Genomic DNA, 14,334 nt, shown 5'->3' on the forward strand with positions numbered 1-14,334 from the left:
CTTCTGAAAAAATTTGCAACGGAAGGATGTGTAGTGAATTTAGGCACAATTCCTAAACTTTCGAGAATATTTCGCCATTCTGTATTGAAATTGTATTCGTTAAGTGTGCATTTGTAATTAGGATGTGAATGTACTTAATTTCTTTCAAAAATTTAAACATAATTTCAAGTTTTAGAGGCTGTACACTGGAATTGTCAAAATTAACCAACCTTTCTCAAACTGAGAAACAATTTTACATTACGTCATTAGGTGATAGATACGAAGACGTACTGTACCTTAATTTATATTTAAAATTTTTTTGAATATTGGAATCTCAATTTACTCGTTAAATTATAAAAACAAGCCGTTTTTCGACTTCAGGATCAACTGATTAAAGTCGCGCTTTACCTTTAGCAGGAACTGTAATTAATATTTTTAAATAAAATACTTTCGCCATTCTTTACAATTAGTACCAATTTATGATTTTGGAACTACGAGTACATATACAATATCATATTTACATTAGACGGCTGGACGGCTGAACGATCAAAGTGGCAGCCTACCGCCTAGAGAACCCGGGATCGAATCCGAACGAGTCGAAAATTTACAGGAATTTTTGGGCCGAATATGTCGGGCCCGTCCCTTACCATCCGGCCGCCCGATTGTGGGCTTGGCTGAACCCATAATGGGCTTGATAAAAGAGGCCCCTCTTAGTGCCCACAGGGCAGAAAAAAAGTTTAAAAAAAATCACATTTCGGGAAAGGTCGTATCGACTTTGAGAGTGTTTTTCGTGCGATTATAAGTTTATCTGCTGAAAGTTTAGCCTTCATTCAGTCTGTATTTTTACTTGTACGGTAATATTAAATTCATCTCAACAATAGTGAACATTATGGAAATGCATCTCGATACAGTTAATTTTTCACGTATCAAATTAAAATTAGTAAATCGGCTTGCCAATTTTTTCATAACATAATTCAATTAATCATCATTTTCGTGTATCGACGAGTAGTGTTACATTGTTGCCAGTAGTGTTATCTAACAGCTGGCAACACTTTCAGAAGAACGAAGCGGTTAATTTGACAATAGATAACTTTTAGTTTTTAAATTATAAAATCACTCAACTATCAATTATGTTATTTAAGAAAAAGATTTAAGTAAGAATTATTCTGTAGTTTGTATGTTGAATTTCAATTATTTGTTTAATTTAGTCGCTGCGATATGCATCTCACCAACGAGCTGGCCACATATGAAGTTTTCTGGGTTCTTTTTACGTTAGAAACACTTTAATAGGGGTCAGTTTCCCGTGAAAGATATCCTGGGACGGTTAAATTTCAGATACGTATACCGTCATGGCGGCTCACCTCTGATTCCAGCAAACAAAAGAAAGGAAACAGTGGGGACGCACGTTCTAAAGTAACCTATTCTAATGAATTACCATAATTATTACCAACCAAATTATTAGAATAGGTTAGGTTAGGTTAGAACGTGCGTCCTCACTGTTTCCTTTTGTTTGCTGGAATCAGAGATGAGCCACCATGACGGTATACGTATCTGGAATTTAATTTACCCTTGGGAGGCAAATCACCCATGTGTCACGTTGCCATATAGGAATAAACCAATCCAATTTAATATGGTATGCCTTTTGAAATTCAGAGTTAACATGTGACAATTTACTTTGAGCTGTTATGAAACAAAAAGTTTCTCGATTCTGTCTTACAACAATCAGGGCCGTGGAGAATGATCACCGACTGCGGAGCTTCGATCTCTACTAGGTTCCTGTATGCCTTCTGAGTTTCCCTTCATGCTTGAGCTGAAAAACAACTATCAAAGACTGCTTTAATGATTGCTAACTGCCAACACGACTGTCTAAGTGTTTTTCAGTGGGGATATATTGTTCCAGAGTGCAAAAATAGCTTTTTCCAGGCAAAAATTAATTTTAGATTAAAAAAACAGGAATGTAATATTGTAGGGCAAAAGATAATGGATATATATATAGCAAATAACTAAATGAATACTTAATTTTAACTATGAATAATAATGATAAGTATAAAGTATGTTGTTATCTTAAACTTTGTTAGAGGATTATTTCTATAAAATGATTGAGAAATACTAGTCTGAAAAAATGTGGGGAAAACACTGAGAATTGAGGAGAACGTGCAGATAACTTGTAACTAGAATGTGTAAAGACTTTGTGGCCATTTCACAGATGAATGTAAGTTATAAAGTAAGGAATCAGTATTATTTGAATATGGAAATATTTATGTTTGCTTTAAAACTATTTCTGATTTATTTTTTAATTATATAAGACATGATGTATAAGCAGACTAATCATATATTTTTAATCAATCATTTTGTTTAAATGTTTAGTTAAAAATTAGAGAAATGTTTTAAGACATTAAAAACATGCAGAACTTTAATAGAGTGGGGAGAATTTGGATAATTTTAAGTAAATTTCTAATTTTGTTCTTGAAATTCATTTTGGGAATTGTGGATCTGTAATTTCTATTTATCTTCCTCTCTTATTTTTTAATTTTAAATGTAACAATAATTTCTAGATAAATTTTAAAATAGCCATTCTTTTCGTTATATAATATGTTTTATTATGAAAGCTTTAATGTTTCAAAATTGAAATATTTCTGAAAATATATATACTGTAATTGCTTTCAAGTAACATGGACAACATTTTTTTAAACCAAGGAATCAAATTAATTGCCATTACATAAATAAATTTTAAGTTTATAAGTTATAGGTATTGGTTTATATGTAAGAAATAATCTGTTATTTATTTTAATATATTTTTTGCTTGTATATAGTTAATTTTTATTAAATGATTTAATTTTTTAAAATTAGAATGGCAGCTGAAGTAATATTTGAAAATGTTAGATATTTTTTTGAAAAAATTTTACGGAATGCTACCTTTGATAATGATTGGGATAGAGAATCCATAAAGAATGCCATCCATTGGGCACAATACTGTGAAAAAGTAAGTCATTTTGAAATTAGTTTTCTAATGAATAATAATTTCATAAACCAAATTGAATATTCTCAAATTCTAAATAACATTTAGTGTCTTGATTTTTGCAATATTAATTTTTATATATAGTTTGACAGCGAGTATGTAAACAACTCTTTTTCTCAAGAAATTATCAGCTTGCTCTTCTGACAAGAGGTTTTGAACTTTTGATGGGTGTAGAGAATAAGGTTGGCAGTCTTTTATTCAAGTAGTCTTCCCATTTTATGAAGGCTGTGATTGATAAAGCTTAAAACAATTAAAAATAATAAAATTTTGCCAATGATTACTATGGAGATATAAAAATTTGTATGTAATAAGACAAAAGGAAATATTTATTTAAATTGTCTGGCCCCCTACCTGGTTCATTCATTTCAGTACAGTTTAATTCAGTTACAGTTACAGTTCATTCATTTTCTTATAAGTTATCAAATAAGCAAGGAGATCCTGATTTCTTTTTACACTCAGACCCAAATACCTTTTCATAATACTGATATTTATCATTATAAGTTTTATGTAGTAAAGTTTTTTTTTTTTTGGTCAAAACCATATTGGGAAATTCTGTCTACAGAGTCCCAGAATGGCACCTTGTGCTTGTATTTAAGTACAGTCCTGACTAATTTCCACAACATAGATAAGTCCAGATTATTTTGGACTACTAGATAGATTTAATTTTTCTGATTCTGTTCTAAATAGCCAAAAAACTAAATACTAAATAGCTAAATTACTAAATAGCCAAAGATAAATTACAGAAATAATTTCATATCATTTTGCTATATAGACATTAAATTAATAAATGGATTGTATATAAATGTAACAAAATAGATGCATATGTATATATATTATTTATGCAGTTAGTGTCTTTTGAAAAATTTTAAAATGTATCCTTTATAAATATCCTGTTTATTATTACTAATTAAAAATATGTAAAAATACTTTCATCCAATTCACTTTTATTTTGTCCTCTAAACTAATATAAAAAATTCAGAATGGTTTATTAGCATGTAATATTTCCTCAATAATATGTACAGTATTTTACATCAAATCAATAATTAATCTAATAATTTCTTTTTGTCATGTGTTAACTCTTCAATACAATATGTTTATTTGATTTCATATAATTAAATAATAATAAAAATATTCTGTATTAAAAATATATTGAAGTTACAAAATTTGTCTTCACAAATTTGTCATTTACAATCACTAGTGCAGGCATGGCCAACATACGGCCCGTCTAATGAATTTATGTAGCCCGCGATTAATCTCTCAATATTAGCTACTCAAGTCCGAATAGCTCGACAAAAAATTCTAACGCCTAAAAAAAAAAGTTCAACAACTCACTGTGCGTTTAGAGTTAACGCTCCATTACAAATATCTTAAGCACAGTGTAGAATGTTCATAATGCATGATAATGTGAAAAATGTATCTGTAATCTTTATGTACAATTTAGTCTCTACGGGGTAACACCACAATGAGATCTCTCACTACCTCAAAATCTTCCTAGGGCAGCCTCTGGTTCAGCCTGTGAAAAAAGTTTTCTTTCCAATTTGGCCTGAGGGCAAAAACTGTTCGCCACCCCTGCACTAGTGGCAAACCAAAACCAGCAAGCAATTATTTATTTTGTCATTGTCACAATGTTGGACTGCAATTTTAATCATATATTTAATTTAAAATTATGCTCTCCATCTCAAATTAGTACTGTAGTATCTTGCCCCTGTACATCATACTTTTCCATTAGCAATGGAATCATGCTGGTCATCTATCTAACTCCTTTCAGAGGAAAATTTTTGAATTAAATAACATGACCTGTTTGCATCAGAAGTTTGTGTATAGTTAATCAAAGCTTCCTTCCCCTAAGCTTTCTTTATATGGTCTTTAATTTTATTTATATAACACTGTTCTTGAGATTAACCTTTCAGCAGTGGGATAGTCAGGTATGGTGCTATCCCAAAGTAGTGGAGAATATAACTGGGAAATTTTTAAAGTATTTTTTCACGCATTTTTTCTCATTACCATTTCAGAAAAATATTTTGTGAACAGTCTAGTAAAGAAAAGTCTTTTTTTATTGTTACATATTTCATTTTTTATGTGAATTTTTTTCTCACGGTAGTTTTTGGCGATACCCCCAAAAGAATTTGATGTATATATACATCCCTCACCACTGCCACATACATGCCCTGGACGTATATATACGTCTCCCACTGCTGAGTGGTTAAGGAAAGACGGATGGATGGATGACAGTGGTAATTTATAGGTCTACAGTTTTTCCAAATTGCAGCCCAAAAACAATTTTTACTCACAGAGATGACCTGTTATTTGAGCTATGCTTCTGTAAAAAGATGCAAATCATTAAAATGTCCTCTAGCAATGATAAAAATTCTGCATTGTTATTTCTCATTCACTATAGAATATCAACATTTGATATTTATATCTGCCATGTCATTAAATAGATATATTTTTAGAAATTTATGTATGAATCCTGCACACTTAAAAATATGCAGGAACAAAGTTGGAAAAACTTTTTTCTGATTTATTTATGAGTTTTTCATATGAAAATATAGAGATAAAATAAAAACATTTAAATGTAATCAAATTTAGATCAATAACTAGACCAATTATACCACTCCAGCCTCCAGTTATCTGGCATTCCACAGTCTAGCCTCTCAATTATCTGGCATATTCACAGTGTGATTGCCTATGCACTATCATTTCCATGAAATTGTTATGTTACACATCGTGTTTACTCTGACATGCAATACAGATACAGTAATGCATGTCAGTATGCTGTATTATTTCCACCTGTCTCCAAAAAGAGTCAATGCTGAAGAGCAACAAGTCACATCATTCATTCATTGCCTTTAAGCATACTTTAGACCTGTACACACTCACTAATTCAACATTCTTGCTAATCTAGAATCTGTGCAAAGAATGGCCAGATTTGCAACTACAGCATACATACTATTGTTTCTTAAATATACTACCTTTACAACAATTAATATACTACAATTTTTACCTAAATTTTTATCTTTGTGGCAATCCAACTAACAAAATCACAAATCCACTTGAGATCCTTGTAAGTTTTTCATGAACACTTTGGATTAGGAAATTATTCCCCATTAATCATCTGCTTTGCAAATCACACACATCATAAAGAACAAGATTCAGCCACATATACAAACTGTATCATTGGATTATCTTATAAAATAAAAATAAAATAAAGGAATTTCATTGCTCCCTGGTCTGTTGCCAGGGATGTGATTTGGGATGCGGGGTTGCTGAACATCCCTGTCTGGGCCGTTTCCCTCTGGAGTCAGATCAAGCCCTTCCCTGGATGACAGACCCGTAAATTTTACCTAATGTGTATTTTTCTGTCCCGAGAAGACGCAGCTGTCCCAGCTGCTGCCCCCTCCACAGGAGTGTCAGCAGGTCCCACTTTGAACTCTAAGGTAAGGTGATTATCCAAAGTTACCCCGGCAGACGATCCCTCTCTCATTCTCACGATGTATGATCAGGGATCTGTCAATTAGGTCTGGAATGTGACAATTAAATCATCTCGCATCCTGTTCCTTGGTCACACCAGTCCTGTTTATGAAATAAGTCACCGATTTAATGGCTTCAACTCGACGTCAGTTTTCCATCTGGGGGGGTGAGATGTCCCAGCCTCACAAAAGCAGCCACTTCCTTGTCACAATAAAAGCAATTACTTCCTTGTTCTTAAAAATGGTGCACACTTTAGCATCTTAAACATGACTTCCAGATCTGCCACATGTATATTGCTTTCATGTTTTGTGAGAAGTTCCTTTTTCACCTCATTTGTTGATACTACAGTTTTCTCTTAAGCTTTGTTGCACTGTACTCTTCTTGGATATCATAGTTAATAGGTAGTGATTATATATAACTGAACACACCAAAAATAAAGTGAATAAAAGCACTGAAGTATATTTTCACTGTGTGTCCAGTTCAAATATACAAACATTGTTTAAACTCCAAGTCAAATTTTTCTCAGATTTAGCATTTAAATTCTGGAATGTTTAAAGTAAAAGTTGTCCAAAGTATGCAGTACCTCTGCAATGGTCCACTTTTTGCTAAATTTGATTGGTTGCTTGATTACATTTGGTATTTGACTGTGAATTGTACATTAACATTACATTAGAATTAACTAGAATGAGTTAACATTAGAAAAATTTAGATATTTTGAATTATCTTTTCATGCAGAAGTTAATGACCATTTTTTTGTTTAAGAACATCAATTTTTGATCAATGAAAATTCTGCCATTTTGTACCATCAGATCTCATATTCTTAGCAAGCACAAAACATTCATACTGAGGATTTTCAGGCACTGATTGTGAATCTTTGTTCCATTTACCATGAAATGTGATTGTTCATTTATTTTTATCTTTGTTAAATGAATTTGACAAATAAGATCAGTGTGTTTTTCTCTTTCTTCTTTAATTAAAGTAGATTTTGTCATTTTTATTCTATTTTGTTACATTTTCTTTCTTCTTATTATATGCTATTTAAAATTTCATGATAAATGTGGTAATGGTATGCTAAAATAACTAAATTATTAAAATGGTTTTAGTTTTAATGCTTGTTGTTGTTACTTTTTACCTGAGTTCCAGGCATATCTGCTAGTACATTATAAATATTGATTAATATTGAGTTATAAAATCAATAATCATTCCATTGTTGGTATTTTAAAATATTGAATATTTAATAATAAGAAAGAAAATTGAACAGTTCAACAAGAGAGAAAGATGGATGGGAACAGTTTAACAAGATAAATATATAACATTAATAGAGATGTTTATATATATTTACTAACAAAGATTTTCATGTATAATTCTTAATATATATTTCATCTTCTTGATAATCATTCTCAAATAAATTTCTTTAATATTTTAGCTGTATCACCAAACACAAGCAAAATCATTTAGTAAAAAACTAAATAATTTTATGGAGAAACTCAACTCAAAAGCAATTCTTTTGGCTTTAAATTTTGAAAGTCTGAGAGATGCAACTCGTATTCTCTACATGGTAAGTAAAAGCATATTGTATTTTTGAATAGGGAATCAAAAATTGAATTGATTAATGACATACTTTTTTCAGGCATTATTGCAGAATCCTTTTTTAAGTAGAGAATTAGTAAATTTCTTATTACAAGAGAATCAAATGGATGAAAGTTTCATAAAAGTAAGTAATAAACTTATTTAGTAATTATAATAATATTTTGAATATCTACTTTTTTTATTTAATGAGAGTTAAGAATTTTATGAAAACTTCTGCATACATTATAGTGATTTGATACATTTAAAATACAAGATGGAAAAACCACTATATATAATAATTGATTGTAATATAAAATATTACAATCAATTATTTTTACATGACTATCATTTAGAAGCAAGAAGAGGACATTAGAGAGCCCCCATTTGACTCTCTAATGTCCTTATCTTTAATCATTGAATTGAAACAGATATAAATATCAGTAAAATAATTGTCTGGCCTTACAGTTTCTAAATTTGGGAATGTTAAATTGAAGGTGTGTCTCAAAAATCTGCTGCTTGCTTTGAAGTATTGTTAAAAATACAAAATATATTTACAACACAGTGCTTTATATATTTATTGGATTGCATATTGGCTATGATAAAGAAAATTCACCATCTAATTCTTTATCTGTAATTAATTTTTCAGTAATTGTGTATGCCAGAGTGACATCATTCAGCAATCCAATGCGAACTAAAAGTTGTGCACCACATAGTAGTTTAATATTATGAATTTAGACTTATCATTTTTCTATTGTATATGCCAAATAATTAGATAATTTTTATATCATTTTGTTTGTAAAGGATGATTAATAAATTATAAAAATATTTCATATTATACAAATTCAAAATTTATATTTCAAATTTATATAATATAAAATTGAATATTCCACTGAATGTCTTTTATGAAAAATATATCAACATACCTAAACTAATAAAGCAGAAATAGTAATAACCTATTTTATTGTTTTTCAAACAACATTATGTGCATCTTTTTAAATATTTTTTTTTATTAACTTACCATGTCTGTTTGTCTCTGTCCTGATAAAGTAACTCTATTTTCACCCAATTTCTGATCTAGTTGAATCTTTGCATACATATGTATTTCCAATGACAAATATCTTTTTCTTGTTTGCAAACAATTTTAGCAATTAGCAAAAAATTAAAATTTGTAAAAACTGATAACAGATGATGCTATACAAACTATTGCCCCTTTTTAATTGTACTGTTTACATAAAATCTTGTAACTTGATTTATCACTCACTTCTTAATTAAATGCTAAAACAAGAAGAATTTCAATAATTCAGTTTTACATGTGTAAAACTAAAAAAATGGAAAATAAAAATTATAAAAAAAAACTTATAAAGAGATGCTTTTTATTCACATAAATGCACTAAAACATAAAAAATAAATTTTAAACTTTCACAGCATTCTTGGTATTATTCCATCAAATTTAAAAAAGCTCAAATTCAACATTAAAAAATATCTTTTCTTATGTTGAATTTGAGCTTTTTTAAATTTAATATTCAATCTGGTAAATTTTCAGATCAGTCTAGAATTGATACAAATCAACACTGATGCTTCAACACTTGAATATTTAATTTGAAATTTATTATCTAAATATCAAAGATGCCTTTGTAATAAATAATCTTATGAGAAATATCAATATTATTATCAAATGTAACTTATATTGTTTGAATATTTTTTCCTAGATTATAAATTGTTTGGACCATTGTCAGATTTAATATAGATTCTATAATTTCTTGGAAAAATGTATAAACTAATGTCAGTGTGAAGAGAAATATTTATTCTTGTTTATATTACAGAAACCTTTACTCTCACAAGGTGAAAGTGAATGTTTTGAAGCACAATATTTTAAATTGTATTTTTGGAATGCGAATTTCATTGAAATTATCAAGATTAAAGGAGATATAAATAAAACTTTAATATTAGAGATGCCTTCTTTTCAAACATAATCTAATTTGTATTTCTGTTTGTGTAACTGATTTCATTTTTTCATATGTCATTCTATGGAAACTGTTTATCTGTAGATATTTTATTTAAACAAATTTCACAGTTAAAATTTTCTTATTGACAGCCATAAGCTAAAAAAATGTGCTAGGACATTCATTTGCATATTGTAGTAGGATTTTTAATTTTAATAATTTGCTCACTTAATAAATTATGTCACAGAAAGTGTTTTTTACATTTGTTGAGATTTGCATTTGTACTTATTTAATCTAAATTTTTTTTAGTTAAATTTTTCTTGTGATAATGTAGTTCTTGCACATTGAAGAATAGTTTCTTTGAAAATCATAGATACAAAAATGTAATATTTAGTTTAACACATTCATGATAATATATGTTAATTGACTTAAGATAGAAAGGAAATTTAAATTTTGGATATACTTTTGCAAAATAATAAGTTTTGTTTATTTTCATTTTAGGATTTGTGTCACTTGGTACAGTTAAAATCTGAATTTTTAGCACTGGAAGAATGGGTGAAACTGAAAGCAAATTTGAATGGTTCAATAGTTGCTGAATTACGTCTTGAATGTCTACGCAATAAATTTTTGGCAACTGAAGATAAATTTGAGTAAGAATATTATAAAACAATTTTTTATAAAACAATAATGATGATATAAGAATATTTATTACAGAAAAGAAAAATTAACACACAGTTTTTTCAATTTTTTGATGACCTCTGAAAATGAATTGGTAAGTTTACATACCATCGTCTCTTGTTCCATTTAAATGGGATCAAGTTTTATTATTATAACTTTCAGTTAGAATAATACTAACGACTAGCTCTTAACATTTCTTTAGCCTATCTCTGTCTGTCTCATTTCTCCTCAAAATATTATCTAACCATCTACAATTTCTAAATCATTCAATTTATCACCTACAGCTACATCATCTCTAAACTGTTCTCCATTTTCAATATTATCGACTCATGTCAGTGCTGTCTTTTTATTCTACAAGATTCTGATCTAGAGTATATTACAGTTAACCTAACTATTATTTTATAAAATTTCTCTTAAAAGCTAGTTAGTACTCTTTTTTTCAAAAATATAGATAGCCAATGAGTTTCTATCATTGGTATATTTACACTCATTGATTTTCTATCAATGAGTGTAAATACAAGCCTAAATATTTAGAAAATTCTTTTATTTTAAATAAATCTTAAAGCCTAATCTTCTATTTTCAACCCAAATCTATTGCGATATTCAGAAAGTAAGTTCATTTTTTTTCCGTGGAAAAGAGCACAATATTTTTATAATAAATATTTTATTGAATTATATATAAACCATTTTGGTCAAATACTTGTCATCGTTTTGGTAGTAGCATTATTTCACATTCATAAAAGTTTTGATCATTGCTTACAAAAAACTGATCCAAGTGATTTTTGACATTGCCATTTCAAGTAAATGTCTTACAGTTAAAAAAAATTTGTATAGACCGGAACAAGTAATAATCTGAGTGTGCTCGATCTGGTGAATATGGTCGGTGTGATAGCAGGTCCCATCTAAGTTATAACAGTTTCTGACGAGTTACCAAACTTGTGTGAAATTTGACATTATCGTGGTAAAACACTACACCTGTTTTGTTGATCAATTCTGGCCGCCTTTTCCGTTTGATGATATTACTCAATTTGTTTACTCAATGGCAGTACACTTTCGAATCAATTGTTGAATTGTCTGGTAATAGCTCCAAAAAAAAATTTCCTTAAAATCCCACCAAAGAGAGCATCTCTCTTTAAGAACATGTGGAACTCGTATATCAAGCTTGAAACGAAACCAATTTGTTTCAAGTAATTGTAAACAGTTCAATTTGACAAATTTAATCTCTTAGTGATTTCACGTGTTGTTATTCAGCAGTTTGCTTCAATCAGTACCTTTATTTTGTTTTCATTGGTTTCAACTGGCCATCCAGAATGTGGTGCATCTTCAATATTGAAATTGCCAGAATGAAATTTTGTAAACCAGTTTTTGCACTGTCGTTCTGTCAACATATCAACTCCACACATGTACCACAATTTTTTCCTTGCTTGAACAGCATTTTGATTTTTTGATAATAAAAAAGCAAAATATGTCGAAAATGATGCTTTTGATCTTCCATGTTTGATGGGACACAAAAAATAAACAACTGCACAAAATCAAACAAAATTTTTTACAAATAAGCCTTAAAATGCTAGCTGTCAAAATATATAATGATAATACGGTTTAAAATGAATATGGCGAAAAAAATATGATAATCCGTCTAGTGGTAAAAAAAACGAACTTACTTTCCGAACAACCTAATAAATTCAACTTCTGTATTACACAATTAGCGTAATTAATTAAAAATTTCTAGCTAACATCTTGCCATGTTATAAGAATATTTATAGAGATATTAGAAGAAAAAATAAGGCTTAAAAGCCTTTTTTTCCTTCTAACATCTCTATTTAAAAAAAAAATAATAGTATTAAAGTGTTTTCACAGTTATCATAGATAAATCTTTTCTTGCCTGTCTAATAATAATGGTCCATAGTTGATCTTTCTGACCAAACTATTCCTATTTTCTTTCAGAATTTTATACCTCTGTATTGCAGAAAGTATATTTATTTTCTATAAATCAATTTTCTTTACAGTTACATCTGGTAGAGATGTGGATGATGCCACCTTCCAATTGTGAAATGGAAGAAATCCAGAAACTATTTTTTAAAATCTTATTAAAAAAGATAAGTCCAAAAGAGCCTACATATGATGCCAATGCAACTGTAAAAGTTTGGAACTTAAGTCCAGCAATTCTCTCTAGATTTGCCTCCTCTTGTATTCCATTTCTTGAAATATATTGTGATCATCTTGTTTTCTGTGCACAAAAATTAGAATTACAATATATTAAAAATGACTTTCAATGGCTATCCAGGTAAAATTTCATACTTTACAGATTATTAAAAGATTATTTTAAAACATCATTTAACGGAACTTTAAAATTTTAGAGAGGGAGGAAGAGAATGTCTTAACTACAGTGACATTGTCACCCATTTTAAAACTCTGTGGAATAGCCAAGGTGAAGTGCATGAATATGTTTCAAGATTATTATTACAGCTTTCTGCCGGATCAATCTGTTCCATTTGGGAAGATGTAACAAATGAAATAAAGCAATTTGTGAAACTTTAATTATTGTTATTTTTAAAAATTTTTTAATAAAAAATATTGAAAGACAATGCGATTACTAAGAGGTAACTCGCTCCAAATCATCGGTAAACAGAATTTTTATATTATACCAAAAAATATCCCTAAAATCGAAGATTTTATATCCTGAGATTGCTGTTTTGCTTTGCGATTTTAAATCCATTTTATTTCAGAATCATAAATTTCTTCGAAAATATTCACAAATTTCATATATAGTAAAAACACTCAAAAATAAATTTAAAAATATAAGTTATGTCTTCCCTAACCCGTAATCAAGTGATTTAAAATTGCCGGAAGAGGTTGACAATTCCAGTTTTTTCTCTGTGCTTAGCCTCAGAAACTTGAAATTGTTTACATTTTTGAAAGAAATTAAGTAATGTACATTCATATCCTGTTTAAAATGCACACTTAACGAATACAATTTCAATACAAAATGGCGAAATACTTCGAAATTATAGGAATTGTGCCTAAATTCACTACACCCGTTGCAAATTTTTCCAAAATTCGAACACCGCAACAATAATTAACTATTGGTGAATTTACAAGAACTATTTTAAAAAATATCTTAAATTAAAAATTGACTCTTAAATATGAATTACATTCACCGCTTTAACGGCGAAAGACGGTGTTATCCAGCTTGTTCTATAATCGACTGTAATGATGCCAACTCGAATTTCCCTCTAAATTTAGAGGGAATTTGCGGGAGAAATAATTTGGCGGAAAATGTAAAGTCTATATAGGTTAGTGGAATTTTCAAAAGTCAGATAAATCATACGCGAGAATATGGCGGCGAGATCCGGAGCACGTTGCTTCATCACATGTTGCATTTGCTCGACTGTGCCCAGGCTGCTTGCTCCCTAAAGTAAAAATTTGTGTTTCTTTTTAAAAAGTATTGTACCTGGAGCAAAACTATTTAGCGGAACTCTATTGGTTTTAGGGTAATTTCGGGTCTGTTTAGGGGGTTTCTACTAGTGATGTTACGAATAGTGATTTTGCCGAATACCGAATATTCGACTACGCTCTCGGCCGAAGCACCGAATGTTCGGCAAAATATGTGTACGTTTTGCTGGTGACAGGTTACGACCTGTCTCATTGCGGTGGGTGCGGTAGCGACACCGCGAG

The 14,334-nt window shown here is 29.6% G+C and overlaps 1 protein-coding gene across 4 annotated transcripts; it reads left to right on the forward strand.

Moving 5' to 3' along the window:
• Positions 1-1,016: 1,016 nt before the first annotated feature.
• On the forward strand, positions 1,017-13,212 carry LOC111641839. 4 transcript variants are annotated; one of them, XM_023388082.1, is made up of 9 exons: positions 1,038-1,133; positions 2,058-2,191; positions 2,830-2,962; positions 7,896-8,027; positions 8,100-8,183; positions 10,483-10,631; positions 10,696-10,753; positions 12,666-12,943; positions 13,017-13,212. In XM_023388082.1, exons 3-9 carry the CDS (start codon positions 2,831-2,833, stop codon positions 13,195-13,197), a joined length of 1,014 nt encoding a protein of 337 aa, XP_023243850.1. In that variant the 5' UTR covers positions 1,038-1,133; positions 2,058-2,191; position 2,830; the 3' UTR covers positions 13,198-13,212. The 4 variants fall into 4 exon arrangements, with proteins under 4 accessions (XP_023243849.1, XP_023243850.1, XP_023243847.1 ...); XM_023388079.1 differs by lacking the exon at positions 1,038-1,133 and adding an exon at positions 1,434-1,612 and having other exon boundaries at positions 1,706-2,191; XM_023388081.1 differs by lacking the exon at positions 2,058-2,191 and having other exon boundaries at positions 1,017-1,133.
• Positions 13,213-14,334: the final 1,122 nt, after the last annotated feature.

The sequence above is a fragment of the Centruroides sculpturatus genome, unplaced genomic scaffold (genome assembly GCF_000671375.1).
Source record: "Centruroides sculpturatus isolate CEXI.00-Female unplaced genomic scaffold, Cexi_2.0 scaffold1318, whole genome shotgun sequence".
Lineage (NCBI taxonomy): Eukaryota > Metazoa > Arthropoda > Arachnida > Scorpiones > Buthidae > Centruroides > Centruroides sculpturatus.

Bases quoted from the DNA above. Each gene is read 5' to 3' on its own strand.
- LOC111641839 (XM_023388081.1), top strand. From the start codon at position 2,831: ATGGCAGCTGAAGTAATATTTGAAAATGTTAGATATTTTTTTGAAAAA. The intron at 8,028-8,099 runs GTAAGTAAAAGC...TACTTTTTTCAG, and splicing joins CAACTCGTATTCTCTACATG to GCATTATTGCAGAATCCTTT. The intron at 8,184-10,482 runs GTAAGTAATAAA...TTTTCATTTTAG, and splicing joins TGGATGAAAGTTTCATAAAA to GATTTGTGTCACTTGGTACA.